Consider the following 27819-nt stretch of genomic DNA (forward strand, 5'->3'; position numbering starts at 1 on the left):
TCAAATTAGGAGGTTACATAAAAGCAAAAATCTATTTTTGAGTGAAAAACTGCTATTTTTTTATCATGTCCGGCTTATTTTAAGACACCTAAGCCTGACACCTAAAATATAGCTTAAAATAAGTTTTCCCAGCTAATTTTAACATCTCAATATTCTAAATATCACATCTTATTTCAAGAAATCTCACCAAGCCATTTTTCACTTGTTCTATTGCACAGATTTTTCACTTATTTCAAGGTGAAAGTTTCTTAAAATAAGTTTTTTTCCAGCGCTTTTTACTGCAGATTTCACATTTTTTAAAAATTAGCATCAACGGTATATGAAAATGTTGTATTTTAGGCGGACACAAAGTCAGCGCAACATTCAAAATATCAGTATATGTGAATGAAAATGATAAGTGCTTTCACATATCTGACTGTGCAGAGCAAACGCTGCTCCACTCTGGGAGCTGGCTGTCTGTTAAGGAGGTGGAAACCTGTTTCCTAGTTGGGCCCCAGTTTAGCGAACTTTACCGGCTTTTGGAACAGGCATCTCCAGATGGCTGAATCCAGAGCAGCTCGTGGTAATGGTGGTTTTTCACAACCCAGATCCATTTTCCTGGAGCCTGACACCCCCAGAGATCTGTTTCCTCTGCTGATTAGGCTGGCCTCCCATATTTTTTCCCCAAAACAAAAAAAAGACAAGCACTTGGATTGATTAACTGTCTGCCGCAACGGTCAGACGTATCTGGGATTTTTGCTTGCCAAAGCTTGCTCATTACTCAAGTGCCTTTGGGTATTTTTCAAGTGTCAGTCTTCGTTTTTTGATGTTTCACTATGAAGATTAGAGTGGGGGTTTTTGGATTTTTTTACATCATCAAAAATGACCTGTAATGTAATGAGTCCTATAAATAGTTTCATGTTTCCACAGGACAATCAGAGAATCATGGAGGTCTGCGTTTGGTCACGCGGCGCCCCTCTCCCGAATGCTGACCACCGTGAAGCCCTGCAACCCCTTCCTGAGACCTGAGCTCCCTGCCTCACGGAGAGGCATTAGACAAAGCAGATGAGAAAGTTTTGAAGGTGTCAGTTTCCTATTTATGCCATTCAATCTGTTTATATGAATACGCCTATAATGATGTGATGTCAGTGAGTGATTCAGAGTGAGTTGGAGAATAATGAGATGCCCCATTATCATAATTTCCTTGATTTAGATGAGTGGTTTTCTAACTCTGGGTAGCGAGCTTTTGCATTGTCCTCTTAAACATTTGCTCTCTCACTGACTCACTCGCTCACTGACTCTGTGTGTGTGTGTGTGTGTGTGTGTGTGTGTGTGTGTGTGTGTGTGTGTGTGTGTGTGTGTGTGTGTGTGTGTGTGTGTGTGTGTGTGTGTTTCAGCCCACACACTGCCTCTGTCATGAAGGGCAAAGAGGGACAAAAGGAGAAAATATTTGAGGGAAATCAGGATTTTGTGCACTCCTGTTACACACCTGACAATGTAAAATCGATGGCAGGTATAATAGAAGGATTATAAGAAACATTATCTTATTCAAGCTTATTAGCTCAGCAAGTCCATATTAAATACACCCTGCAGTCAGCACTGCACAAATCATTTAGAGGTTTTAGTTTTCTGTAGATGTGACTGTAATGCAAATCGTCATTATTATGAAGTGCCTGGCAGCTACAGCTTTATGTCTCTGTGGTTAGTGCCGCTTCACGCTTAGACAGGAAATAGGGATGAGCTGGTTTTCCTGTTTCTCTTCATCTATAGTTTGTTTAGATTTACATTTCACAAGGATTTGTACTTGAGCACACAGTTGATTTGTGTGACTTAAAGGTTGTGTGATCACTAATGAACACGTCTGAATTCTCTTCTATTTACTTCCATTAATGGGGCTATTCGGTATCTTAGTATCGCACCTAACTGAATAAAACTGGGAGATAAAATAAAAAGAAAAGACAACACTGATTCAAAAACACAATCAAATTGGCAAACTTGGAAGCTGAGATGCTCAGTTTTAACTGTTCAAACTTAAAAAATGGAGTGAATAGATCCTACATTTCCCACAATGCAGTTCAGTAGTATCTTTTAATAAACATGATCGGGGTTTTTTCACAGCTACAGAAGTCTGTGGCTGCAGCTCTCCACTATTTTAGTAATTGAGTTGTCCACCTATTATTCCATCAGTTTAGTATGCTTTGTTTTCATTAAAAAGGACAACAATTTAGGACAACAAATCTAAAAATTATTTATTGCTTAAATTGCATATCTCCATACCTAAAGAGTTCAGAGAAGGCAGCAGCTCTCAGGGCAAAGTTATCCTGCATGACAGGCAGAATGGCACACAGCCCCCTTCACAGTTAAGGTGAGGATATATGTACTAATCTGGTAGGCACACAAACAAATCGTCGCTTTGAGGCCAATCTAAACCCCTGGATGAAAAGGATAGCAGTGGACACCACAGACATGCATTTGTTGTTATTCTGCTGGGGGCAGTAACAAGCATGCTTGCTAGTAGTGTTCATGTGCAAAACACACAGTTGCTGACCTATTGTACATGTAAGAAACAAAGTTCTCCCAGCAGAGTACATGAGGGTCCACTGGGGTCCATGTGATGTCAGTTCCATCATTACTTGATGTCCATGCAAATATACACATTTTGTTCGTGTTACGGCCACTGGTGATTGTGTGTTGTCTCGCTTCTGTGGTGGATTTTTTTGGGCCTTTCTATAGGGAGCTGTGGCTGGTTTGAGAGCCTCTCCAGAACCCCAGCAGTCATCTCAGTTAATGTGTCTGGAGCTGAACATCTGTAATCCAGCCTTTGTTCTCCCTGCCTCCTGACCTGTCTGATTGGGCCACCACCCACCTTCATCCAACCAGCCACAGCCATCATCACACCTGGAGAGTATAAATCTGCAACCAAACTCTCATTCAGGGTGGCTGGGATTTAATGTGACCAGTTCGCCGTAGTCCTTAGGTTTCGTAGCCCCTGAGGGGTTTCTACTCAGAAATTAGAGCTCCTGTTAGCAGCTGACTAATTCGGTGAGAAGCTACTTGTGTCTTGAGTGTGCCCTGTAGCCACTCAGGAGTGGTGATTAGCATGTTATGTCTTGTTGGAAATGTCTGTTTTGAGACACTAGTTTTATTTAGTTAATTATACGCACTTGATACCCATTTGTATTAGCTCCTGGTGTTTGTGGTGGGTGTTGCTACTGTGCAAGGAGTTTAGTTGTTTTGTTTTTGGTCAGCTAGTTTGAGAATTGTTAGCCTTTGTTTGGTTTTATTTTGTTCTTTGATTTAGCAGCATCCACCAGCCTTGTTTTCCGTTGTTTAACCATTTTTTTTGGTTACTTCTGTCACTGAGCAATAATTCGCTTTACCAAACTAAATACATCTGATTGTTTCTGTTACACCCATCTGACTAGCTGTGTTGTTTTTATATTATTGCTGGTATCTAAATCACCTTTACTATGTCTTACAGGTGACCAATCTGCCGATTAACATCACAGCTAGCTTAGCTTCAGTTTTCCAGCTTCGCTGTCAGTGTTTTACATTATAATAAATGTTGTTGGCAGAGTGTGGCTCCTGTACTTGGTCGGTACTTTTGTAACCTCCATCTCAACTAGCAAGCGCGATGATTTACGTTAAATGCTGACATTAATGCTACCCTGTGTCAGGTTCACTCTGTGGTGTGAAAACTGTGACTGGATGCTTTCTGTGGCATTGCAGAGGCGATGATGCTGTACTGTTGGAAAAGGCTTGGTTAGTTTTACAGCAAACACACCACAACAATGCAATCACACAACATGAATAATCCCTAACTCTGGGCCCATTTTGTGGTGTACCCCTGCTTGTCTCTTCTCTTTCCCCTATTTTCTTTCTCTTTCTCCATTTTGCAATCCACAGTGAAGCTGTATATAGTAACAACACAACTTCAACGCCAAGAATATATAGATGTTTTTAAGTGATCAATTTAGAAATGGTTTCATTATTACAGAAGACACACATGCTTTCAAGCAGTGTTGGCAACTAATTTGCAAAATGTAATCAGTTATAGTGTAATTACCTATGTTCTTTTCTGGCTTTATTATACAGGACATTGGAGAGAGACAGGATAGTGTGGAGAAGAGTGGGGGAAGGGCCATGGGCTGGATTCGAACCACTGTGTTGGGGACTATAGCCCCTGATTATGGGTCACCATAAACAGCTACCAGGACGCCCTAATCACCTCACTTTAATAGTTATTCCACCGCAAAATTAATGACAATAGTTACATTATTTGTTACTTCAGTTTGACTACTGAGTTCAGCTCTGTCAATGGTGCCTTTGAAAAACTTGAAATCCTTCACAACTAGACTTCACGTATTCTAAGATCAAAAAGTTCTGGGACTGTTTGTTATGCATGTGAATGGAGTCTGGAGTTTGTGTCGTCAAAAGTTTTACTGTAACGCCGTGAGTATCTGAAGGAGTACATGCAGCATGAATAACCCAAAATGTGGTGCAATGCAATGTGGGTGATCCTATGTGCCTTACGCCTGGTCACTTATTATTTCCACACACCCTAATCCCCACATTTGACTACCTGTGATTTCTCTGTCATCCCCAAATTGAAATTCAAGTCAAAGGAGCACCTCTTTACCAGCTTGTTACAGATGGTGTTTGACATGTTTATGTAAAAGGACTTCAAGTGTTGCAGAAGTGCTGGGAGCTACAGAATGAGACTAAGTTGACGAAGATAGCAGCCAAATTTAAAACAGATATGTATGGATTTTTATAGGCACAGACTCTGCACATTTTGATCAGAGTTCACAATCTCAACACACACTACAGTTCAAAAGGTTGGGGACACGCAGGCAGTTTTATCCTTTCCATAAAAACTCACACTTTTATTCATAGTTGCACAAGAGTTTTCTAATCATCAGTTAGCCTTTCAACACCATTAGCTAACACAATGTAGCATTAGAACACAGGAGTGATGGTTGCTGGAAATGTTCCTCTGTACCCCTATGGAGATATTCCATTAAAAATCAGCTGTTTCCAGCTAGAATAGTCATTTACCACATTAACAATGTCTAGACTGGATTTCTGAGTAATGTTATCCTTATTGGGAAAAAAACTGCTTCCTTTAAAAAATAAGTACATTTCTAATTGACTTTTGAACAGTAGTGTATATAAATAGAAAGCAAGAGACGTTTTACATGCAGGCTGTGTTTTGAAGATATTTACAGCATCAACAGTTTGTAGCCCAAGAGATGCATTGTAGCCGCACTGCACTTACAGCGAGACCACGAGATTCACGCAAGCCTCCAACTGAACAAACCCCAGTGACTCCTAATTTTAGACTGATGGCTGATGTTAGCAAACTCGCTGGGAACACACCAAATTCAAAACACAACAAATGTGGAGTGGCATTTGTCTTTTAAACCACCTTCTCACATTTCCAGCCCCTGTTCTGAGCAAATATGCCCCAGATTAGTTTCTTCTCTCCGCTGAACACAGACAACAACACACAAGCTCATCTAAATCTGGATCAGTGGTTCTCAAAGTCACATGGTGATACTCGGTTTACTGTAACATAATAATTGGTTTTCAAATCTGTTTTGCCACTATGTTTAAAAACATGATCATATTACTACGAGAAAAGTGTGATCTGATTGTTGGATAAAATGTACTTGATGTGTGGAATTGTAGCAGTTCTTAATCGTTTACATATATTTGCTAAGATTCATTTAGTATGCGAAGCGGTGAATCCAGTAAATCTTCTTTTGACTTGATATCAGCTAAGAGCTCCGTTAGTGAATAATATCTGGCAATTAACATGCTGAGCTGTGCGATTAGCTTCACTTTAAATCCAATTTTCAACAGTCAAAATTTGGTATCAAACAGATTATCAGTTGTTGGAGGGGCCAGACTTAGCTTTAGCAAAAATTGCTATTAAATGGTTAATAATTATTGAGAATTTTCCCCTAATTTCTGACTCTTGTAGATGTTTATTTTTTTTAATTTGAGAAATTATTGTTGTATTTCTACCCTTTATTGCAGGGAATCAGACAGTAACATTGGCAGTAATGGCTTGGCTTAGGTTAGCTCAGCACAAAAATGGAAAACATAGGAAAACATGTAGCCTGATTTTGCTATCAGGCCTCCCACGAAGGAGAGGTATCCAAAACTTTGTTGTACATATGTCCAGTGACAATAAAAGCATTTGATTTGGATTTGTCAAAAAAAAGCCAAACAAAATTCACCTCTGAGCATATCTAAAGCTCACTAATTCATGCTTTATATTAGGATTGTCTGCTCATTGTTTAGCCCTCTTTCCAGTATTTATGCTAAGTTAAGCTAACCGACTGTTGGCTTTTGCTACATATTTAGTGTACGGATACGACAGAATATAAATTTTGTCGTCTGCTTTGCCTGAATTAAGGTCCCAAAGACTTGTATATTGCAGAGGTTGCTTTGTTTGCTGTTGTGTTTAAGACCAATAAAACTGAGCAAGCCTTCTAGCAGAAATCATAACTCTATTTGCTAAAAAAAACACCCTCCTCCTCCTCCTCCTCCTCCTCCTCGTCAGATTTCCCAGCCTGTGGTCCGAATCTCATCACAGGCTCCTTTTCAAAACAGCCTCACAAACATCATGATTGATTCAGCCACTATCCTCCAGGATCTCTCAATGCCTGCCTGGGCTGGAGATTAATTTCCTTTTCCCCATCTTAATTTTTACTCATCGCCTCTCCATGAAAAGGCTAAATGTCAAGCATGCCTGACTCCTTCTAGTGACACGTCTATTCCAGCAGATAATTACCATAAGGAAATTGATGCTTTAGTGTGCAGAGGGGAATTTAATTTACTCTGACATCCTCACAGCATAATGCATTCCTAAAGAAAGAGAGTTTTTCAGTTTGCAATTGACTTTTTAGATAAATTGGACTATTTAATGTGATTATCAGTCTTGAACGTCTTTGACTTATTAAGGTGTTGAAACCAATTAAGGGTTACATGCTGCTCATGCTTCCAAATGTGAAACAGTGAATACTGCTTAAAGATCCATGAAATAAGAACCATCCGGAGCCTATTGTTCACTAGTCAACCGGCTACATTACCTGATGATGTTTTGAGACTTGAAAGGTAATGATATTAATTACAGCAACATGGCTTGCTTCAGGTTGTAGATAAACCCGGAAGAGCAGCGGGTTATGTGCAGTTTTAGTTGGGGGGGACAGTCCATATGCTGTAGAATTATATTGTTTTATACCTTATACTTGTATAACCTATAGTCTGTTTGTTTTTCCACATGGCCAGTAATATTTAGCACATTTCGGAGAAGTCAGCGCAACCAGTATTGATCCCACTTCTGCAGGAACTTCTCTAAACCATGAATGGATCATTGTCTTTGCGGTACTTGAATGACGCTGCTGTGTCACTAACTGGGACAGTATCTCAGTTACAAAAGATCACAGCCACTATTGGATACCCTTAATGCCGAGTCATATTTTAGTCCCAGCTTCCCTCTGTCTGGCCATCTCGTAACTTTTTCATACCTGTCAGAGTACGGACCTCACAGACAAAACAGCTCTGAACTTGTGGCTTTGAGGAAGTCAGAGAGTGTTGCTGCAATCCATATTATGGCTGTGAAGACACAACAGGCCACAGTGCTCCTGCACAGAGTTCCTCCTTTTGCAACCAACTGCCTGAATGTCGTGCTTCTTAGGAGATAAGGGCAGCCGTAAGGTGACTCAGCAATCCAGCGCACACAGCCTCTCCTGAGATAAGAGCTCTCCTTGGGGCCCGATCACAGCGGGATACTGGGAAAAAGTCACAAATAGAGAAAACAGAGGAAAATAACCACCGTTTATTCTGTACATCATATATATGTAAATAAAATGTACACACTGCCATTCAAGAGTTTGGGGTCAACCAGGCAATTTCATGTTTTCCATGAAAACTCACACTTTTATTCATGTGCTAACATAACTGCACAAGGGTTTTCTAATCATCAGTTAGTCTTTCAGCCCCTTTAACTAACACAATGTAGCATTGGTAATGTTCCTCTGTACCTCTATGGAGATATTCCATTAAAAATCATTTACCACATTAATAATGTCTAGACTGTATTTCTGATTAATTTAATGTTGTCTACATTGAAAAAAAATGCTTTTCTTTCAAAAATAAGGACACTCTAAGTGACCCCAAACTTTTGGACAGTGGTGTGTATGCATTTAACCAAACATATATAATTAAAGAAATTGCATTGCAAAGATCCACTCCATCAGATATTCCTATGAGATAATAATGACAGGACAAACCTGAAAATTATTATTTTTAGTCAAACCAGACGTGTAACTCATTGATTATTTAGAGTTTTCATCAATATTAATCCACAATTTATATTTCTTTTAATACATTCAGAGTATGTCCCTCCCTAGATTTAACTACACAATTCTTCTAGAGGTTGACGTTCAGATTGACATTAGAAAAAGCTAGGAAACTAGTTATTAAATAGCTTAAGAGGGTGTATAAAGTGATCCATGGCTGTAGCTGACTGCATGTTATCTACAGGACTACAGCTGAGGCTCATAGATGCAGACAGTGTGGTGGTATTTTACTAATTTACATTTCATGTGGATCTCGGTCTCAAGTCGCTTCCAAGCAGTTTTGAATTTAGATGATTGACTCTGTGGCGAAATTTCTAATGTAAAAGTTGTAGTGAAGGTAGCAGCATCTGAAACTCACACATGAGGGGGACGGGTTTGGAGCCAGTGGCACTATGATGGTTTGTAAACTCCTCTGCACAAAACCAGAAGGAAAACCACATTTCGATCATTAAATGCACATCTGCATGGTGATTTTCTGCAGGATTGAGGCAACAACTGTGTGAGGGTGCACTCAGTGTGAATTGAAAGAGAAAGTAAGAAAGCTGAGAAAGAGAAAAAAAAACTATTAGCTCAGACATAATCCTGATTGTGGACACCTCTGGCTTTGACATTAAAAAAGAGTCAAAGAGAAAGTCAAATGGATGGAGCATTAAAGAGAGAACAAACTCATTACGTGGGAGAGAAAACACTTGTGTTAATTTCATGGACTACTTCAGCAGCGTGCCAGAACAGGTGACAGAAAGGGAGCTGTCCAATATGCAAGTGAGGAGACCCCCCCCTCCCCCCTCCACCCTCCACCCTCCACCATCAGCTTCCTCGGTGTGAATGAAATAAATAAACAATGAATGGTCCACTCTCCTCGCTCGCCTCATCCCATCTCATGCATGGCTGCCAGTAATGGTCTACTGGGTGTCAGCTTTTATTGGCACGGCACAAAGCAAGTGCCAAGGGTTCGGTGGCTCGACTCCCCGCCGCAGACTGTGGATAAAAGCGAGCAAAATGCCTCAGCCGAGCTCAGAGACATAGTCATGTTGGGCTGGAACGAGGAAGTGCAGTGGAGAGGGGAGGGACTCAGGGCGCAGCTCCATGGGGCCGCCGCGGCGCTGCGACCTTCTGCACATGGAGCCGGGGAGAGTTGGAAGAACTTCATACTGCAAACTCAAGGAATAGCAGGTAAAGTGACTTCCACCGCAATTTTCAGGGCCACGCTCATCTCAAAGTGTAGGTCAAGACCTCCAGACTGAGCCCGTCTGCTCTGGAGGTTTTTAGGAAACATTTGCGCCTGACTGGAAAAGAGTCTCCTTAGAGTTTCGGTGCAGGTGCGCCGCAGCATCAGATCCCGTTTGGTGCGCGTAATTTGGCTGTTCGGCGGAGTAACGGACAAGAGCGTGAAAGTTAAATTCAGGAGAGTTGAATAATTTAAGTGTAATATTTGTGTCTACATATAGCAGGTAATTTAAGGGAAGTGGTGGAACTGTTCCCTATTTTCCATTTTTATTTTGGGAAAATATGGATAAATGATTTCCTCGTCACTCAAATTTATGTTTTAAAAAATGCAAATTTAATTTGTAAGCTTTTCTACAAATGACGCATTCGTGTGTGCCCTTTTAACCCGTTTAACTGTTTTTGCTTTCCTCTTAGAACACCTGTTGCAACAGATGTGCGCACTCACTAAACTTCACGTTGTCCCTCTTTATCTGTGAAATATTAAAATACACATTTACAGCGACAAAAAAAAAACTAACTTCTGATGAAAACATAAATTTATCCGGGGTCAAAAAGCAAACATTGTAGCGCTGCTTAACCAGGAAATCAAGGCAATCATTACGCACCGACTAAAGCCGCGTCTAAACACGTTCAAATTATCAATCGATCAATCCGATTATTTCATACCGTTATTCTTTGTGTTCACCTGTTCAAAATCGAACCACAGTCTCAGTTACACGTCTGTGTGAAGGGAAGGAAAAAAGACACATGTAGGCAGGACAGATGAAAGTTTTTACACCGCTGGCAGAGGTGGAAAGTTGCACATCAACGCCCAGAAGCAAAAACTGAGAGATTCAAACTGTTGAGGAAATGAAGTGTGTTTCATTTTTAACACAAAAGTTCCTGCTTGTAGAAGTTTACCTAAAAAATGAGATAAAAAAAATACACTTCTCTGGTATTTCATTAAATTAAGAATTATTTGAAGCTTTTCTAACTGAACCTTTAAAGTGGCGTTTGTGTGACTGAAAACACTCATTTAAACACATCTTAAACTTAGTATTTTATCTTAGTAAGTTTGAATACATTTGAAGTTTGAAGTGCTATTTTTCTTCATTTGAAAACATTTAAGAGAAGCTAATTAAAAGTCGAACATAATTAACAAACTGTATCACCTGGCAAAAAAAGCAGTTTTTTTTTATCTGTCTCTTGTAAATGGACCCCAGCTGTACCTTCACAAATAAGTCTTTTTCAGAGCTCGGTTGGAAAGAGAAGTGCTGAAAGTGCTGCAAATCTGTCTGCAGATACATCATCTTTCTTGTCAGTAGAAACAGAAGTAGGCAGGGGTGAGGTGGTGGTGGTGGTGGTGTCAGAGAAAGAGGGGGGGGGGGGAGACAGACAGTTATTAAAATGATTGCACCGTCTGAATAGCAGAGTAGTGAAGTGTGTCAGATGCAAATGAAGGAAACTTCTCTTCAGCGCACCTTTACTCTTCCCCCCACCCCCTGCGCCCCCTCGACAGGCTCCCCAGAACACATCTGCGAACACTATCTACCCACTTCCACCCATACATTTCATGAATTACTGATGAGAATCTCCATATGAACAAAGGTGACCATGCGCCACGCTGTTTGGCAGCGTAGGATCAGCTCCTCTCCTAATGGGTGATAAGAAGGCGCCCACAGCTTCATTACTTCTCGAAAAGCCACAGGGAGTTAAATGCATTAATTCAGATGTTTTCATTAACCGTCAGTTGTGGAAACTTTTAGTGGAGTGTGTGGAATAATTAGAATGATGTGTTTATTGTTTGGTGCCGTCAGAGTGAAATCAGCATTACTGTGCAATTCATGTGTTTAAACTGTTTAATTGCAGCTCACCCAATGTGAAAATACTTTCATTTTATTTTGAATATTTCACATTTAATTGCTCCTTTAACTTGAGGAAAAGTGCACAAGTAAGAAAACTCTGACTTAAATTCTCAAGAAATGCCCTTTTTTTGGCAAAAACCCCCCACATTCAATACCTGCTGATGTATTCTAGTGTTTCCAGTTAATTCTAAATGTGCATTATGACTGTTCATGTGCACACACAGCAGCGCTGAAGCTTTCTCCTGGGTATCCAGACTTTGCTGGTGTGGTCCTCAGTATCTGTTAACGGTTTCGTTGTTTCTCATCTCCACCCTGCTCCCTGGTGTAGCTCTGCACCTCGCTCTGAGCCTCTAACCCTCCCTGCCCCTCCTCAACGCACCGCCGCCACCCAACGCACACAAACACGCAGGAGGAGGACCGAGAATTTTGTCAACCCACAAGCCTCTTCCTGCCTCTCCTCACTCGACGTGCTCCGACCAAAACTGTTCCAGTCCCCCCCTGCGCTCTGTGTGTCACCAGTCTTTTCTGTGACTTCCATTTGCACTGGCTGAAAGATTCCACCTGCCCCCTCTTTGTGAGCTCATTCACGTTAACGTTCATTCACCAACGCACAACGCAGCACTGAGGAAAAATTCTCTCATGGATGAAAAAGTTTATGTCAAAAAAAGTGTGACTTCCAAGTCAGACTAAAACTTTGGCATCTTAGTATTTCAGTAGGAATGTTATTGAAAAGTTGAGGTGCAAGTAAAAAGTACACAGAAAAAGCCGTAACCCTCCTGTTGTCCTCATTTACAGGCACCAAAAGATATTGTTTCCTTGTCAGAACAAAACCCAAAAATTCAGCCAAAAATTCCCCAAATTTCTGAAAATTTGCAAAGCCTTCAGGAAGAAAATTCTAGTATTTCCTTCAACATTTCCCTTAAAAGTTTTATTTTGAAAAAATCCCCTAACTTTGGCAAGAAAATTCTTGTAAATATTTTCAAAAATGAAACATTTTTAACATTTCTTTTTTTTTCCACCAAAAAGATTTCCCAAAAATGTTGAAAATGTGGACATCGGAAGTTTCACTGTGAAAATATTTTCCCCCCCGCAATTTCAAACTTTAAACAAGGTCAATTTTGACCTGCAGGATGACACGAGGGTTAAAAAGCAAACAGAGGTGTGGAACACAGTGAAAACTACTACTTCCTGAATATTCTACGTGCACCTTTACTTTCCACGTGCCTACGCAAAGTGGGTTCTGACTGAATGTAGGAACTCTCATCTTTATTCCTGTCGAAGCCCCCACGCCGACACATCCGTGTTTCCCCTCGTACCATCTGCCCAGAAAAAAAAGGGCACATGAGAATACACCTCCCTCTGCCCCCGACCTCCAAACTCCAGATGCTGAAGAACGGCAGACTTGCAGCTCGGCGCAGTAACACGCAACACTCCTGCTGAACAAATCATCTGCGCCAGTGACCTTTGCCCCTCCTCCTCCTTCCTCCTTCCTCCTTCCTCCTCCCCTCACACTTGCATCCTGGGCGTCTGAAGGCCGTCGAGCTCCTGACTTGACTCCGCAGGAAGCTGTGCGTTGCGACAGAGCGGCCCGGTCGCTTCCCACTATTTGTTCCAAATGTGTGGAGCCATCTGTCAGTAAAACAGGAAGGCCTAGGTTCCCCTTCTCCCTTGGGCTTGTTTCGCTATTTTCGGGAGCTTCACTTCTCCCTGTGTGGCTGCTTGGACTGGGCAGCGGCCCCACCAAGGGTTTCTTGAAGTGGCGGAGCTGGGGCTGAGGCTGTCGGGCCCATCTGCTGCAGGCTTGAGGGCCATCCATTATTAATGGGGCCACGAGCGTTGGTGACTCCTCAGATATTCAGCCCTGGCCGGAGGATTGCTTCTGGACTCGACTGCCTCGTCTTGCTACAAAAAAAATGAAATAAATAAAGAGAACTTCTCTGTCCTTCGGCCTGCTTTTCTGTCTCTTTTCTCTTTCTGTGCCTTCCTGTTGCATTTGCTCTCCTGACTTCTCGCCCTCTTGCTGCTGTCCACCTCTCTGCCTCCTCATCTCGCTGCCTTCCTCTCTTCTTCTTCGTCTTCTTCTCCCTCCTTTGCTCCCTCTCTTTGTTTCTGATTGTGTCTGCGCTCAGGCCGCGGGCTCAGCGATGCATGCTCAGTAAATTAGAGAGAACACGAGCGCCGATCAGCTGGGCACGGCAAACGCCCGCATCCACGGTGACCTGGGGCCAGTTAATTTTCTGCTTAATTTTGCGGCAGTCAGTTTGCATTTTTGGATGATTACGTGGCAGGAAATTAACAATAAATAACAAATGTGGTGTGAAAGCCCATTCCCGGCAACCCTGCGCTACCAGCGGGCCACATCAGCCGGAGCCAAGCCGCTCTCCAAAGCTCAGACTCTCTGTCAGCCTTGTAATGAAAACGTCTGTGATTCTTTGTAATGTAATGTGGGGGACAGTGGTGTGTCTGTGGCTGTGACAGGAGCGATCTCAGCGAGGTGATGGAGTCACAGCGAGAAGTACACCCTTTATCCAACTCTAGCTTCTTATAATGTTGTTGCCTCCGCCTGCACTTGATTAAACTTATACGTGTCTACATCTCCATCTCTCTCCCATTAGAGTACTTGCACCGCATGGAGACAGAGGAGGCCCAGGAAATGGCCCAGATGCCAGGTAAAAGCCCACCTACTGCATGATTGAGATGTACAGAGCACAAAGTAGATACAATAGGCCCACAAACAGGCTCTTGCAGCACCCCGAGGTAATTTTGCCTCTCCTGAATGAGTCGTGTCGAGGGGTTGCGTGTTGAGTGATGGGTGTTTGCTGGTGTGTGTCTCCCCAGGCAGGGACAGCCCCCCTGCCAATGAAGCGTCCGAGGAGGCAGAGGAGCCCATGGCGGTCCCCGAGGACCTGTCAGCCAGCTCCACCCACCAGCAGAACAACAGAGGAGACAAAGGTACGAGGCAACTCCTCACCAAACGCACCCACAGCCAGTCAGAGCCACCACTGATGCTTGTGTCAGTTAAAAGTGCATTAAGCGAGTGTGTGATTGCTAGATTAAAACGAGTGTGTCCCATGAAGCAGCAATCAAAACGAGTCCAAACCACTGCGGTGCCATTCCCAACAGTCGTGTGTTTAATCGCAAAGCATCCAAATCAGAGTGAAATGGTTAAATGAAAGTTATGTCAGGATCAAAAGCAGAACATATATATTAAAACAAGCATTAAAACGTTTTTTATAACCTAATCCCATGCACATCCAGTGGGAGATATTTGCTGTCCCAAATCCCTTGGAAAAATTAATTTAAAGCTGCAAAGAGACACATTTAGGTCATTGGCAGGAAAGGTAAAAAATATTTTAAAAAAAAAACCCTTTGATCCATGGCACGTCATTAAGCAGCCAAATCTTAAGGAATAACTAATGTGGCCTTGATTTGAGTTTGTGAACAGCAAGCCAGGGAATACCGTGGTGAAAATAAGGATGAAGCTGCCGGGGGGACTCAGATCAGCGGCGTATATTTATCTCAAGTCTCCTAAGATGGGTGGTTTGTGAAGGAACAGGAAATGGTCATTAGACATAAAGGCTGATACATTTGTATGACAGCAAGATGAGTCAGACGTAGAAAACCTACAATTTTTATCGGATAAATTATAAGGGTATTATTTAGATGTTTATTCACAAAAATCACGGTTACTTTAAAGCACACTGTGCCACTAAATGTCCAAAATGTCACAGCTTGTTGAAAGAACAGTAGAGCCAGGTATAAAGAGTCAAGCTTCAGAAAATTTCTCATCTAAATTTCAACTAAAATGAAAATAGTTGTTTTCTTTGTGACGGAAAAAAACTAAAACTCAATGGCTCAAACTTGACCATCCCTTCAGCGTTGTTCCCTTTAACCAGATAACGGCAAAGATTAGCAGCACACAGTCAAAAATAAGATGCGAGAGGAAACTGAAATAGGATGTGTAAGAATTTCCTAAGAAGAACTTGCCATCAGACAGTTTCAACACTCCTGGAGATAAAGAGTTCAGGAACAAGGCCAAGCTCAGATCAGCGCATCACTGCACCACATAGGTCACACACCTGCGTGCTCACAAACACAACACACACACACACACACACTAACTCACAAAGGCTCTCTCTTTAACTTTGTGACTGTTGAGCTATCAGGCAATGAACTGAACACAGACAGGCAACGAGAGCTGCGATGGCGCTTGTAGTCAGCAAACGCGTCAACCGACAAAAGCAGATTATTTAAATGACTGACTTTCACTGCCATCATGTAAAGACAGTAAAGCGGACACAGATACTGGCAGCCTGGATGTATGACTTTATGTACTATATGTGAGTTTCTGTTCATTCCCTTCGTATGGGTGTGTGTGCGTATGTCTATATAGGGACAGAGAGAAAGAAGGGAAGTGCAAGTATCTGCTACATCTATGCACCGCTGCCTCTGTGATAAAAGCCCGAATGAGTTATAATTATCACACAGGATCATGTGCTGCTCAGTTCTCTTTAGAGAAAAAGGCAAAAAGCAGGAGGACTATATGTGGGACACGGGACCTCAAAGTATCGAAAGCTCAAAACCTCAAAACCCAGGTTGTTTCCTGTTGCAAATAAGTCTTCACGGCCTGGAATCGTCAGTGTTGGCGCACATTCACAATGCTACAGTCTACATGCATGCGACTCCGAGCATTAGGCAGGTTCATACGGTAAAGTGAAGCCCACTTTCCTGTAAAGTGTCGAGTCAGTTGTCAGCGCCGATGAATGTCAAAAAGAACAATTATTGCACTGCGTGACTTAAATTGAAAATACGACTGATTTGGTTAAAGTAAAATGACCTTGACTGCATCCCGGTGAAACGATTTCTCTTTCACTTTCAGTGACTCAGACGGAACCTTTGCTATTTCAGAGACATGAGACCGAGATGGAGCTGTCTAGTTCCCGAAAACATGGAGGCGAGTTTTTAAAAAAAACTAAGTGTGTGAGGGGAAAAGCAGGCTGTTTCTGGTGTTCCTGCAAGTTGTGTAGAGTGTGTTGCTAGTGTGGTTTAACACATGTGGTTCCACTGCTGCGCACAAAGGTTATTTTCAGGCAGTGAGAGCAGCACAAAGTCAGTAACAGGAACCTTCAACAGGTTCCCTGCGTTTCCACGCTGCACAACTAACACATTTGGTACGCTGTCTTGAGTCTACTGTTGATCCCTGTCAGTATGACTGGTTTATTTCTTTTCATGCCATGCTAATTCTCAAGCTTATTATTTTATAGTCACGTATGTCAGTATTTTGCTACAGCGCGCGTTATGTCTGGGTGTAATCTGAGGATTAGAGTAACAACATGCTGCAGCTATTTTATTGAGACCTGTTTTGTTTGACTACTATCTAACGCTTGCTTCCCAAAACGAGCAAATCAGGATGTGTGATCAAGACAAACATGATATAAAGTAAAAGCCTTCTTCCTTCTCCCAATTTAGTCACAACTTCCCCATATCCATGCGAGCGGGTATCAGTCCAGTGTTCATGGTTCCTTTCTGTCTGCTCCAGGCTGCTGCTGACCTGAAAGCTTCACTGGGGTTTTGAACATAAATTTACATCTTTTTTTCTACTGCTTTGTTTCAACTATTAAACCACCCGATAGTCTATATCCACTTAAGTGTTTAAATCGAGTGATTCCCAGATCAATTCTACATTTCCACATGCAGAGAAATCTATAGAAAAGCTATAAATAAGAATTTCATTTAGATTGATATCTTAAAAAAAACTTCCACAAGATCCTGACAGTCAGATGTTTTGTGGCTAAAACCATAAATTCATTAATGATGGTTAAGTGGTACACCCACTTACGGAGTTTTGCTTTTGAGCTCTGTGATATGTAAATGGAGAGAAACTGATAGAAAAAAAATCCCTCCAGCTTAGTTTGCACTTACATCATCATTGGTTCAAATGAGTACTTCATACACTTGCTTCTCAACATGTGCTACCTTTAGTCTCTGTGCAGGTTGTAAGAGTCTTTCACTTTTGCAAACAGACTAAAAAGGACACGTGTGCAAATTGACTGCACTTATCTTAATCCAGCAGTTCCCCACCAGTGGTACTGATACTGCTGGGAGTACTTCTGCTCTAACATTAAGACCGGCACACAGTTATTGATGAACCTTGATTAGCCTAATTAAAAAATAAATAAATAAAATTATAGTATAAAAAAGTCTCATACTTACTCACACCTGAACACACTTTGCTGAGGTTGTGTGTAAACTAATTCAGAAGTTCAAACTGTGACGATAACGCCTGAAATACTTAACTCAAAGTAATAGATTTGTTAAAATAATATGTAAAATAGATAGATAAATGTCTACATTAGATTACATTAGCAAAAACAAATGGATAAATACTTAATTAGCAAGCCAAACATAATGAATTAATGGTTAAAAAGACAATAGTTGGTTAAAATAATAAACGAAAAATAGATAAAGGGTTAAAATAAAGAATGTTCGCCAAAAATTAGAGAGACATGATTAAAATCACCAGCTAAAGGCCAAATAAATGACTGAAATGAATGGATAAACTGTAAACTAATTAGCCAAAAGCAATGGCTGAATGGTTAGTTAGCCAAACACAATGGCTATACGGTATGGTTGAACTAGTTAGCCAAAAGTTACAGATAAATGGCTTCAACAATCAGTTAAATATAATGGATAAATGATTGAAATGCATAATGTCAGCCAAAAATAACACGTACATAATTGAAATGGCCTACTAACAATGAAAATAGTTAGCTAACAGTAATGAGTAAACAACGTTAGCCAAAGTAATGATAAAGCGTTAAAATAGTTAGCTAAACATAATGGACAAATGGTTTTAAAAAATATTTGTCGCTCAAGTATAAGGTAATTGGTTAAAACAGTTAGCTAAAAGTAAGCAATAAATGGTTAAAATAAATACCATTAACCAGATAAACATTTGATGTGGTTAGCTACATTTGATGTAGCTAACAGCTATTTTTACAGCTGGCAGTAAAAATAGTTAACTCAAAGTAATCGACAATAATGTCATTTAAAACTAAAAGCAGCATGGTTCAAAGGACTAGCTCATAGTATACTAGAGGATGTCAGTAAAAAAAACTATTTGCTGGAAATAATAAATTGTGGAAATAGTTTTTATAATGTATAAAAACTGAAATACTTCACAGTAAAAAAAAAGTGAAATAGGAAATCATAATGAATAATGATTTAGGTAAAAGCAATGGATAAATAAATAAAATTGCTAGCTTAAAGTGTAGCTAAATGGTGACAATAAATGGTGATGTTTAGAGGCAGTGTCATAAGTTATACCTGTGAATGCCTATAAAAGCAAAAACACTGTGAGTAAAAAATGCTTAATGACAGAGTTTTGAGTTCATGTAAATCCCCTCTTACATTGTTGTCCTTGTTGTATTGTAACGACATTTTGATGTCTGTATAGTATATTTGATAACTAATTTATACACGGTTTTATATAACTCATGACTATTTTTGCACCTTCAGCACATTTTTTATTTTTTAAGACGGTGAAGCCTTTCCCTTCCTTTGCGTGCACAACTGGTGTCTTATCTTATCTGCTCAGCAAAAAGAGTTTGTCCAAAAAAAAACGTAGCAGTCAAACAGATGAGCAGATTGTTGAATATAAAAAAACGTTTTTGATGGACGATAGGATTATGCGCCTTTGATCAGAAAACGATCATCCTCATGTTGTTCTCAAATTTAATTTAGCCTCCTGTGCTCTGTGGGAAACATACATTAGGAGACTTGTTCTCCCTCGGTGACTCTCGCTGAAAACAAAACTCCTGCCTAAAAAAAGAACTGTTTCAGTTACAGGTTGTTTTACAATTCCTTTCCCATGCTTCCCTTTCTGTCACTTCTCCATAATTCTTGGTATTTCAGTTAGACAGGCCCTCTTTCTGAAGCTTCCCCTTTTCCATAGATTCCTATATTTCATGATTTCCACTTCTTCCTCTTCGGTTGTACAAACAGAGATAGAGGCATGGGGAAATCAGGCTGCCACCGTGACATGCAAACCACAGGTCGGTAGCTGTGGGACTTGCGCGATCTGTCAGTTCTCTTTAATTTTCTACAGTTCTCTGGTGGGAAAAGAAGGAGCTGGTGGCTTATCGCACCGGACACTTCTCTTTTCTGATCGCTCTGGGAGCATCAGACAGAGTATAGATTGTTTTTCTAACTGTTGTTGACTTTCATCAGTCGTGCAGAATTTTCTGTGTGTCTTTTAAAAGGCTGGAAATGTCAAGAATCAAATTAAGAGCCCTGCATATGAAGAAGATTGTGAAAAGGCCATGTGTGAGTATGTGTTCGTTCGTCAGTGTTGATCGCACTCTGTTGCTCTGATAGATACCGCGCTCGTCCCTAGTTTCACACTGCTTCCTGTGTCTCTGTTTCCTGTTTATCTTGCTGTCATTTGCTTCACCAAAGTGAGATGGTGTGAGATGATCGCATGTGTCTTCATCTCAGCGCTGACATCCTCAAAGAGCAGACACGTTATCCACCTGTGTATCCTTATGAAGGACGCTGCTTTAACACAGAGAAACGGTTGAATCTTTAAATATGCAGGCCGGAGGTTGACCTCAGCTGATGTTTGTTGAGTTTTATCGGGCTGAATTTCAGAAATATGACAGGAAGCTTTTGAAATTTTTGAGGCTGCATCTCGCTACACATGAAAATGTCACGATGCGCACTAAAGGAGGGTTGCAGCTCTTGCTGCCCTAGTTATATGAAAGTGCAGCTTCAGTGTGATTGCATTAAGTGTCTATCACAACAGAAGAAATAGGGAATGAACAGAAACCACACTGACTACAATACCACACTCAGTGAACCCTAATAAAGCCAGACCATATTTTATTATATTGACAAAATAAGAAGTTCGGTTTCATGGCTAAAATTCACATTTTGAGTTCAAGTCTTTATATTATGAGGAAGTAAATGTGTAATTTAAATGCCGATAATGAGGATGAAAAACACTGTGTTGTGCAAGTAAGATGAAAGAATCCAAATTAAACAACTGAAAATATTATAACCACTTAAAAAAAGGTCCGAAAAATAATTTTAAAATCATTTAAATATTAGGAATGATACTAAATAACAGTGATGATGCCAGAAAAGTGAAAAAAACCAAAAAAAAAAACAAGTAAAATAAATTCCCCTGCACTTTAACAAAGGATCAATTCTAAAAGATGTGTAAAATATTTTAATTCATTCAGTGAGGACGGTCAGATATCTTCAGAAAAGGCTACAACACAATGTCAGGATCAACACCTCTGTCTCTCAGTTTTAACACCACACTGATAAACTGCCCATCTTTAGCATTTAACATCATGAAAGAACCATGCTGGTATTCTAAACCGTGGCCCCCTCCCTACCCCTGCCCTCTTTTCCAGCCTGTAACATTAAAGTTGAGGCTCGCAGTGATGAGGAGAATGGGCTGGCCTGTGACATGAATGGCGTGGAGGAGGAGGAGGGCGCGGAAGACTTGCGCGTGATCGATGCCTCGGGGGCCAAGGTGAACGGCTCACAGCCGAGCCCCGAAGCAAAGGCCTTCTCCTCGGCCGGCGGTATCCGGCTGCCCAACGGGAAGCTCAAGTGCGATATCTGTGGGATAGTTTGCATTGGTCCCAATGTGTTGATGGTGCACAAGCGAAGCCACACTGGTAAGCCGTCTGCAATACTTCTTGCCCTTCCTTTGCACCCATGTTCACTGTCAGTGTTAGAGGATGGATGAGGGATAGAAAAATGTCTGCTGCGGCTCCTTCTCTTGTCTAGAGCATTTCTTCAGACATAAAGAGACAAAAAAGATCTCAGAGTAGCTTTTTACATGAAGGCATTCAATATCATAGTTGCCTTACTGTCGTCTTTGTATTCACACAAACATTAGTGATAGAGTCTTAAATAAACTTCTTATGTCTGCAGTCCCCTCACACTCACTTGTAGCTTTAGTTAATGGCGTGCTTGCTGTACACCCTCCTATCGTGCGTGAAATAGGCTTTAAGCATACCATTAGCATTCATTATTCTCCATCTAAAAGTCTGAATTACCACATGACAAGCAACAGTAACTGATCAAGGTATTGTGTGATAAAGTAGCAGACAAACTTGGCCCAAAAAGACATCAGACCTCAGTTGAGAAACAGGATATCTGCTGCAATTAAATGGAATCTCCACGAAGTGACAATTATCTGGCTATCAAAAGTTTTTCAAAATTCAAAATTGATATCCTATTGTAATGGAGCTAAACCAGTGGTGGGGAACATTTGTGAAAAAGGCACTTAACTGTGAAGCTTTAGAAACTAATGAAACTCAAAATGGAAGAAAGGAACACTAGACTAATGTAAATGCAAAAGAAAGTACAATAAGAGATATAATGAAGTGCCTCCTATTTAAATAGAAAATATTCTGTGGTGAGTCTTTGCTCCTGAAATGCATTTTTAATGAATTTCTTTTTTTATATATTTTTGCTGCTTCACTGGTGACTCTTATTTTATGGGGGTCTTTGAAAAAAAAAGCCATATTAAAACGTTCTCACAGAATGCCACAACACTCGGAGAGGCTGGATATTGGTTTATTCCAGAAGCGCTGATCAGGAAGACTGGCTCTCAACACAAAGTGTTTCCTTCGCTTTATTCAAATGAGGCTGAATTTGCATTGTGATGTGCCGCTCTTATTTTAGAGACGAAGAAGAGGAAAAAATGAGATTTTCAGATCAAATTGACCTAGGCAATGGTGCATTACGGAACTGGCAGGCTGAGTCTGAAAGGCTCTTGTTCGATCAGAGCGCCAGAAGTCGGTGGGGCAGGGGGAGCATGGAGAGATGGAGTGTCACTCTGCTGTGAAACCCTCCCACAGGCTGCTGGATCACTCTCTGCCCCGGAGACGCTCCATCATCCAGCTTGTTCTGGCGCTCGGCACGCTTGTAGTGCAGTGACCCCGTATTCCCGCAGCAGCCTGCTATTTCATCCACAGAGAAAAGACTCTGTGCTTTTATTGTTGTCAGTGGAGGGACCAAATGTAGTCAGATTAATGAAATTAAGACAAAAATGATAAACCGCCAGATCGGACACGTTAAAACACATAAAACTGGGTGCCAGTAAAACATACATGTTTTAATTTTTTTGTGTGTGTTCCTTTCCTGTGTGTTTTGTTCACCTCTTTGCAGTAATGTGTGTCTGTTCTGTGTTCTTGTCCCCAGGAGAACGTCCTTTCCAGTGCAGCCAGTGCGGTGCCTCTTTCACCCAGAAGGGCAACCTGCTGCGTCACATCAAGCTGCATTCAGGGGAGAAACCCTTCAAGTGTCACCTGTGCAGCTACGCCTGTCGCAGGAGGGACGCCCTCACGGGCCATCTACGCACCCACTCGGGTGAGTATACGAAGGTGGCAGGCACCAAAAACGTCTGCGCTAGTGGTAATTCTGGGAACGCTCGGTGGAAGCCTTTGCAAACAGGCATGACAACTTGTGCAGTGCACACAGCGAGACCTCAGGCTTATATAAGGGGAAGTTGACAGGGTGTAGATGTGGTGTCACTTTTTTTGCAAATGCTTTGCAGAAGTATGAGTTAATGAAATTTGGGTGGAAACAGAGAGCTTGCTTTGAGTAGTTTCACACAACAGGGAAGGGATAACCTGCAAGATTAAAAGTGCATTTTAAAACTTACACTAATGAGCACATTCAGCAGAATGAGCAAAAAAACCAAAAGAAAAACTGACAAAACTTAAAGCATGTAATAGATTATTCACTTTTAGGTCTGCACAAAAACTAATTTGTCTAGTCTCAAGAGCTGAACTTAATTAACAGCAAAGGTTGCATAGAAAGAAAACAAAAGCTCACAAGCAGGGGTCAGCTATGCTTTGAAAATTAAGGACAGAATACTATTGTTGTACTAATATTATTCCGATTGTGTAATCGGAGGATAATTGGCATTGTTTAGAAATCCTGTGAAAAGATTTAAAAGCAACAACCTGCTCTTCAATACTTCTACCTTCCTGATCTTGCCTGTGCACTCAATCCACTGTTTCCTGCAATAATCTTTAAAATACAGGTTGCAAACATATAGATTAATTTTATAAAAGGTAAAAATAATTTCCTAAAGTGCTAGTTTTCCTATGAACTATTCTCATATGTGAAGTAATACATATTGGTGAGCATTCATGACACCAGGCCCATGGTATTGAAGATATTCCATGGATGAGTTGAGTTAGTGCTTCATGCTCCTGTGCTAAACATCATCAGTGTTTTATTATTCATGTTTAAGTTTTGTATTTATTCAGGAGCTCATTAATATTTTCTATATTTTACCCCTCAGCCTGTGGGGTAAAATGTATCCCTTTCTCTGTGATGTCAGGAATAAATTACTCCACCAAGGAACGTGGCAGAGTTATGTGACAATCGGAGTATGTTTGTCTGTTATTTCGTCTGTCAGCAACATTACTCAAAAACGGACTAACAGATTTGGATGAAATTCTCAGGGAAGGTCAGAAATGACACAAGGACCAACTGATTAGATTTTGGCAGTGATGCAGCTTATAGTCTGGATCCACGGGTTTGTTAAAGATTTCTGTATCATTGTGAGATAGCGGCATGGCGTCACTGTAACCATGACAAGTGAACGCTACGTCAGCTGCCTGCTGACCATCGCATGATTGCAATCCTACTACAAATCGACCGTTGTAGACTTATCAGGACTTTTTCTTTGGAAATTATACAAAGAACAATTGATTAAATTGTGGGGGTGTTTCTGAGTCTCATCAATTCTCGCCATCCGCAACATATTTAAGTCATGTGATTCAGTATCTGTACGTATTGTACACATGCATAACACACGCCTGTGCTCAGCGCATTTTGTTTGTGTGTACATCTGTATTAAATGGCCACATTCTTTGGTGCTGTGATTTCTGATCATCAATAACTAATAAACAAATGCTGCATTTCTGACAATGTCATATGGGGGAATGAGCAGCCTTGGCAGAGTACTGCACTTTCTGAGTGCTTGTTTCTTTATTTCACTGGTGAAACATAAATGGAATTACCCACCATGATTAAGTATTTGTTCATAGAATTTAAACTCCCCCTCTTTTATCTCCTGAATTCCCCCAAAATACAGAGGACCTGAGGTATTGCTAACAAGATCCCAAGAAATAGCACAGTCTGCTTATGAAATTTTTGCACAGAAAATTCTTGTCAGGTAAAAAGTGTGGGCGGTGCTATCGAGTCATTTCCCCGGGTTTTCTGTCAATGAAGTTTCTGAGTGGTGCTCTCTGTTTTTTTGGACCCTCTTTCATGCCAGGAACCTAGTATATCCTCCTCTTCTGTTTATTTTAGTCAAACTGGAAATGTGACACTCCAATCCAAGAAGAAGTTACTAGAAATGATATTTGGAACAGCAGATCATCTATATGTTAAACGACTTCTTTGTTCATGTAAAAATGTCGCAGGTGATCATCTCCCTGCTCTGTTTTTACTGATGCAATGTTATTTCATATTTTTTTAATTTTTTTTGCAGTTGGAAAACCCCACAAGTGTGCTTACTGTGGGCGGAGCTACAAGCAGCGCAGCTCACTAGAGGAGCACAAGGAGCGATGTCACAACTACCTCCAGTGCATGGGGCTGCAAAACAGCATCTACACGGGTTGGTGCCTCATGAGGCGCTCACTTCACTTTCACCCAGATCTAATGGCCTACTTTGCCCCGAGCGCAGGCCTTTCTGTGCACGCAACAACAATGTACCATGCTGACAAAGTTGCTGTCACTGAATATAACTCTACAGGCTCAACTGCTGTTATTTCCATTTGAATACAGGCTGACGAAGACATTTTTTAGGCATCTAGAACAACTGCAGAGCTAATTAAGGCACTTTCTTTTTTGTCCATATACACTATGTAGTCGTAAACTGAGATACTTCATGCACAAGATTTTTTTAAAACCTCCACATTAAACCTAGAAACACATCTTATCCCTTGTGTGCATGAACAATATTTGTTGACCAAGTGCTTCACATGTGTCAGAATAGTCCGCTCTGAGCTCTGTGAGAAAAATAACACCAGGAATGTGTTTCATGACTTCAAACAAACAAACTCAGATTACTTTGATGCTGAAATCTACTTCTCTGTCTTGCTTTCCAGTAGTAAAGGAAGAAAGCAACCAGAATGAGCAGAGGGAAGACTTAAGCCAGACGGGATCTGACAGAGCCTTGGTGCTAGACAGACTAGCTAATAATGTAGCTAAACGTAAGAGCACTATGCCACAGAAGTTTGTGGGTAAGGGCTGAACTCTGCTTCCTTTGTGTGAATCCAATATCACTATTCTTGCAACTGAAAAATAAGTGTGACTGCTGCACCTTTGAAAGCTGCTCAGATGGAACTGCAGTGTGTTTTGTTTTAGTTAGGTTTGCATTCTCTGATCCTGATGCTGCATGATGCATGCAGTTCAGCCTGATCAGCCTGCACCTTTGATTTTTCCATATGCAACTGGAAAAGATTATATTTAATGTTGCATATTTATTTGAAATTCAGGTTGTGGTCTCTCTAACAAACAAGGGAGTAGAATAAAATATTCAGAATGTGTTAGTACCACGCTAGACATATTAATGAGCGACCATGAGACCACATAAAAACAATATAGTGAGTCATTTTGAAATCAGCTAGGGAGGAGGAGCTCAGTGAGATGACAGGATGTAGGTGAGAGTTTAACTATGTATGACCTTTACGTTGCTCTTCTGTGTCTCTTTGACTCCTCAGGAGACAAACGTCTGTCAGACCTCTCTTACGACGGAGGAAGTGGAGAGCTGATTCAGCCCCACGTCATTGACCAGGCCATCAACAGCGCCATCAGCTACCTGGGGCCGAGTCTCTGCGGCCTCTGGTCCAGACCTCGCCGGCCTCTTCTTCTGAAGTGGCTCTCAGCTCCATGTATCCCCTCCACAAGCCGGCCATAGAGGGCCACACGGGGACGGGCTTGTCAGCCAAAGACACTGCAGCTGAAAACTTGCTGCTGCTCTCTAACTCCAAGTCTGCCTCCAGCGAGAAGGACGGCTCGCCCAGCCACAGCGGCCAGGACTCCACGGACACCGAGAGCAACAATGAGGATCGTTCGAGCGCAGCGGCGCCCGGTCTCATCTACCTGACCAACCACATCACGTCGGGGGTGAGGAACGGTGTGCTGCCCCTGGTGAAGGAGGAGCAGCAGAGGCAGTATGACGCCATCCGGGCCAGCATGGAGATGGCCTCCGAGGGCTTCAAGGTGGTGACAGCAGACGGGGCGCAGGTGAGGGCGTACCGCTGCGAACACTGCCGGGTCCTCTTCCTGGACCACGTCATGTACACCATTCACATGGGCTGCCACGGCTTCAGAGACCCCTTCGAGTGCAACCTCTGTGGCCACCGGAGTCAAGATCGATACGAGTTCTCCTCCCACATAACACGAGGAGAGCATCGCTTCTGAGGGCCAATAACACACACAGTTTACACAGACAAACAGGTTGGAAAACATGCCGCTCTCACTCACAGACAAGCACCTGCAATAAATGCATAGAAAAATGTGATGTAATATACACTGTTGATGTCTTGTGATTTTATACAAGGTATGCATGTTTGTTGACCACAGATAAAGGTATACAACTACTGAAAAAACATTTATTTTCATTTCTGACACTGTGTACAAAAGGACCACCAGCTCATCCATCTTTTTTTAAAGAAGCAAAATATTGAAAACAATACAGCAGAGTTACTGTGCCACATTTTTCATGAGTTCTAGATCTTGTATTTACCATATCATAAATGCCGTACTGCCATAAATATAATATGTATAAATGTGTCTTTTGTTTTGGAAAACCAGGTAGCAATTTTATTTTATTTTATTTTTTACATTTTAAATAAGATTTACATGCTTTCTTTTACAAATATCTGTACTGAATAACAGAATAAAATATATCTGCATTTGTTTTCAGTGCAGGCAGACCTATTGAAACATCGGTATTAAATACAATCAGTAAAAACTTAATCAGTGTAGATAAACCCACAGTTCCTCACAAGGTTTTATCCTGTTCTTGCATTTGTAATAACCTACATAGTATTTATAACATTTACATGCCTGTCTGTTTTTGTATTTATTACAGTGATCGATGTTTGTCTTATAGAGTAGTAAAAGCTGCATTTTTTTCTGTTCAACTGTACTAAATATGTATGAGGTGATCCATGACTGCTGCTGGAAGCTATTTTTAGTGTTATCAGAGGAAGATGTACTCCTGGACTGTTTGTTTCATACATGATGGCGAAAAATTGTTTGACTCATTAAATGAAAATGAAGAAGACTTCATTTGAAGGGAGCCTTATGCTTGCAAAATATCAATAAAGGATATTTTATATATGCAC

General features: G+C 41.1%; 1 protein-coding gene across 1 annotated transcript; it reads left to right on the forward strand.

Moving 5' to 3' along the window:
- The first annotated feature begins 946 nt into the window (after positions 1-946).
- ikzf1 (IKAROS family zinc finger 1 (Ikaros)) lies at positions 947-27818 on the forward strand. The gene is given in 9 exon segments (XM_051959726.1): positions 947-1061; positions 14038-14091; positions 14261-14374; positions 20842-21111; positions 22646-22813; positions 24954-25079; positions 25573-25707; positions 26188-26283; positions 26286-27818. Coding segments are annotated over 8 exon segments (1554 nt in total). The 5' UTR covers positions 947-1061; positions 14038-14051; the 3' UTR covers positions 26891-27818.
- The last annotated feature ends 1 nt before the right edge of the window (position 27819 follows it).

Source organism: Acanthochromis polyacanthus, chromosome 15, assembly GCF_021347895.1.
Source record: "Acanthochromis polyacanthus isolate Apoly-LR-REF ecotype Palm Island chromosome 15, KAUST_Apoly_ChrSc, whole genome shotgun sequence".
Lineage (NCBI taxonomy): Eukaryota > Metazoa > Chordata > Actinopteri > Pomacentridae > Acanthochromis > Acanthochromis polyacanthus.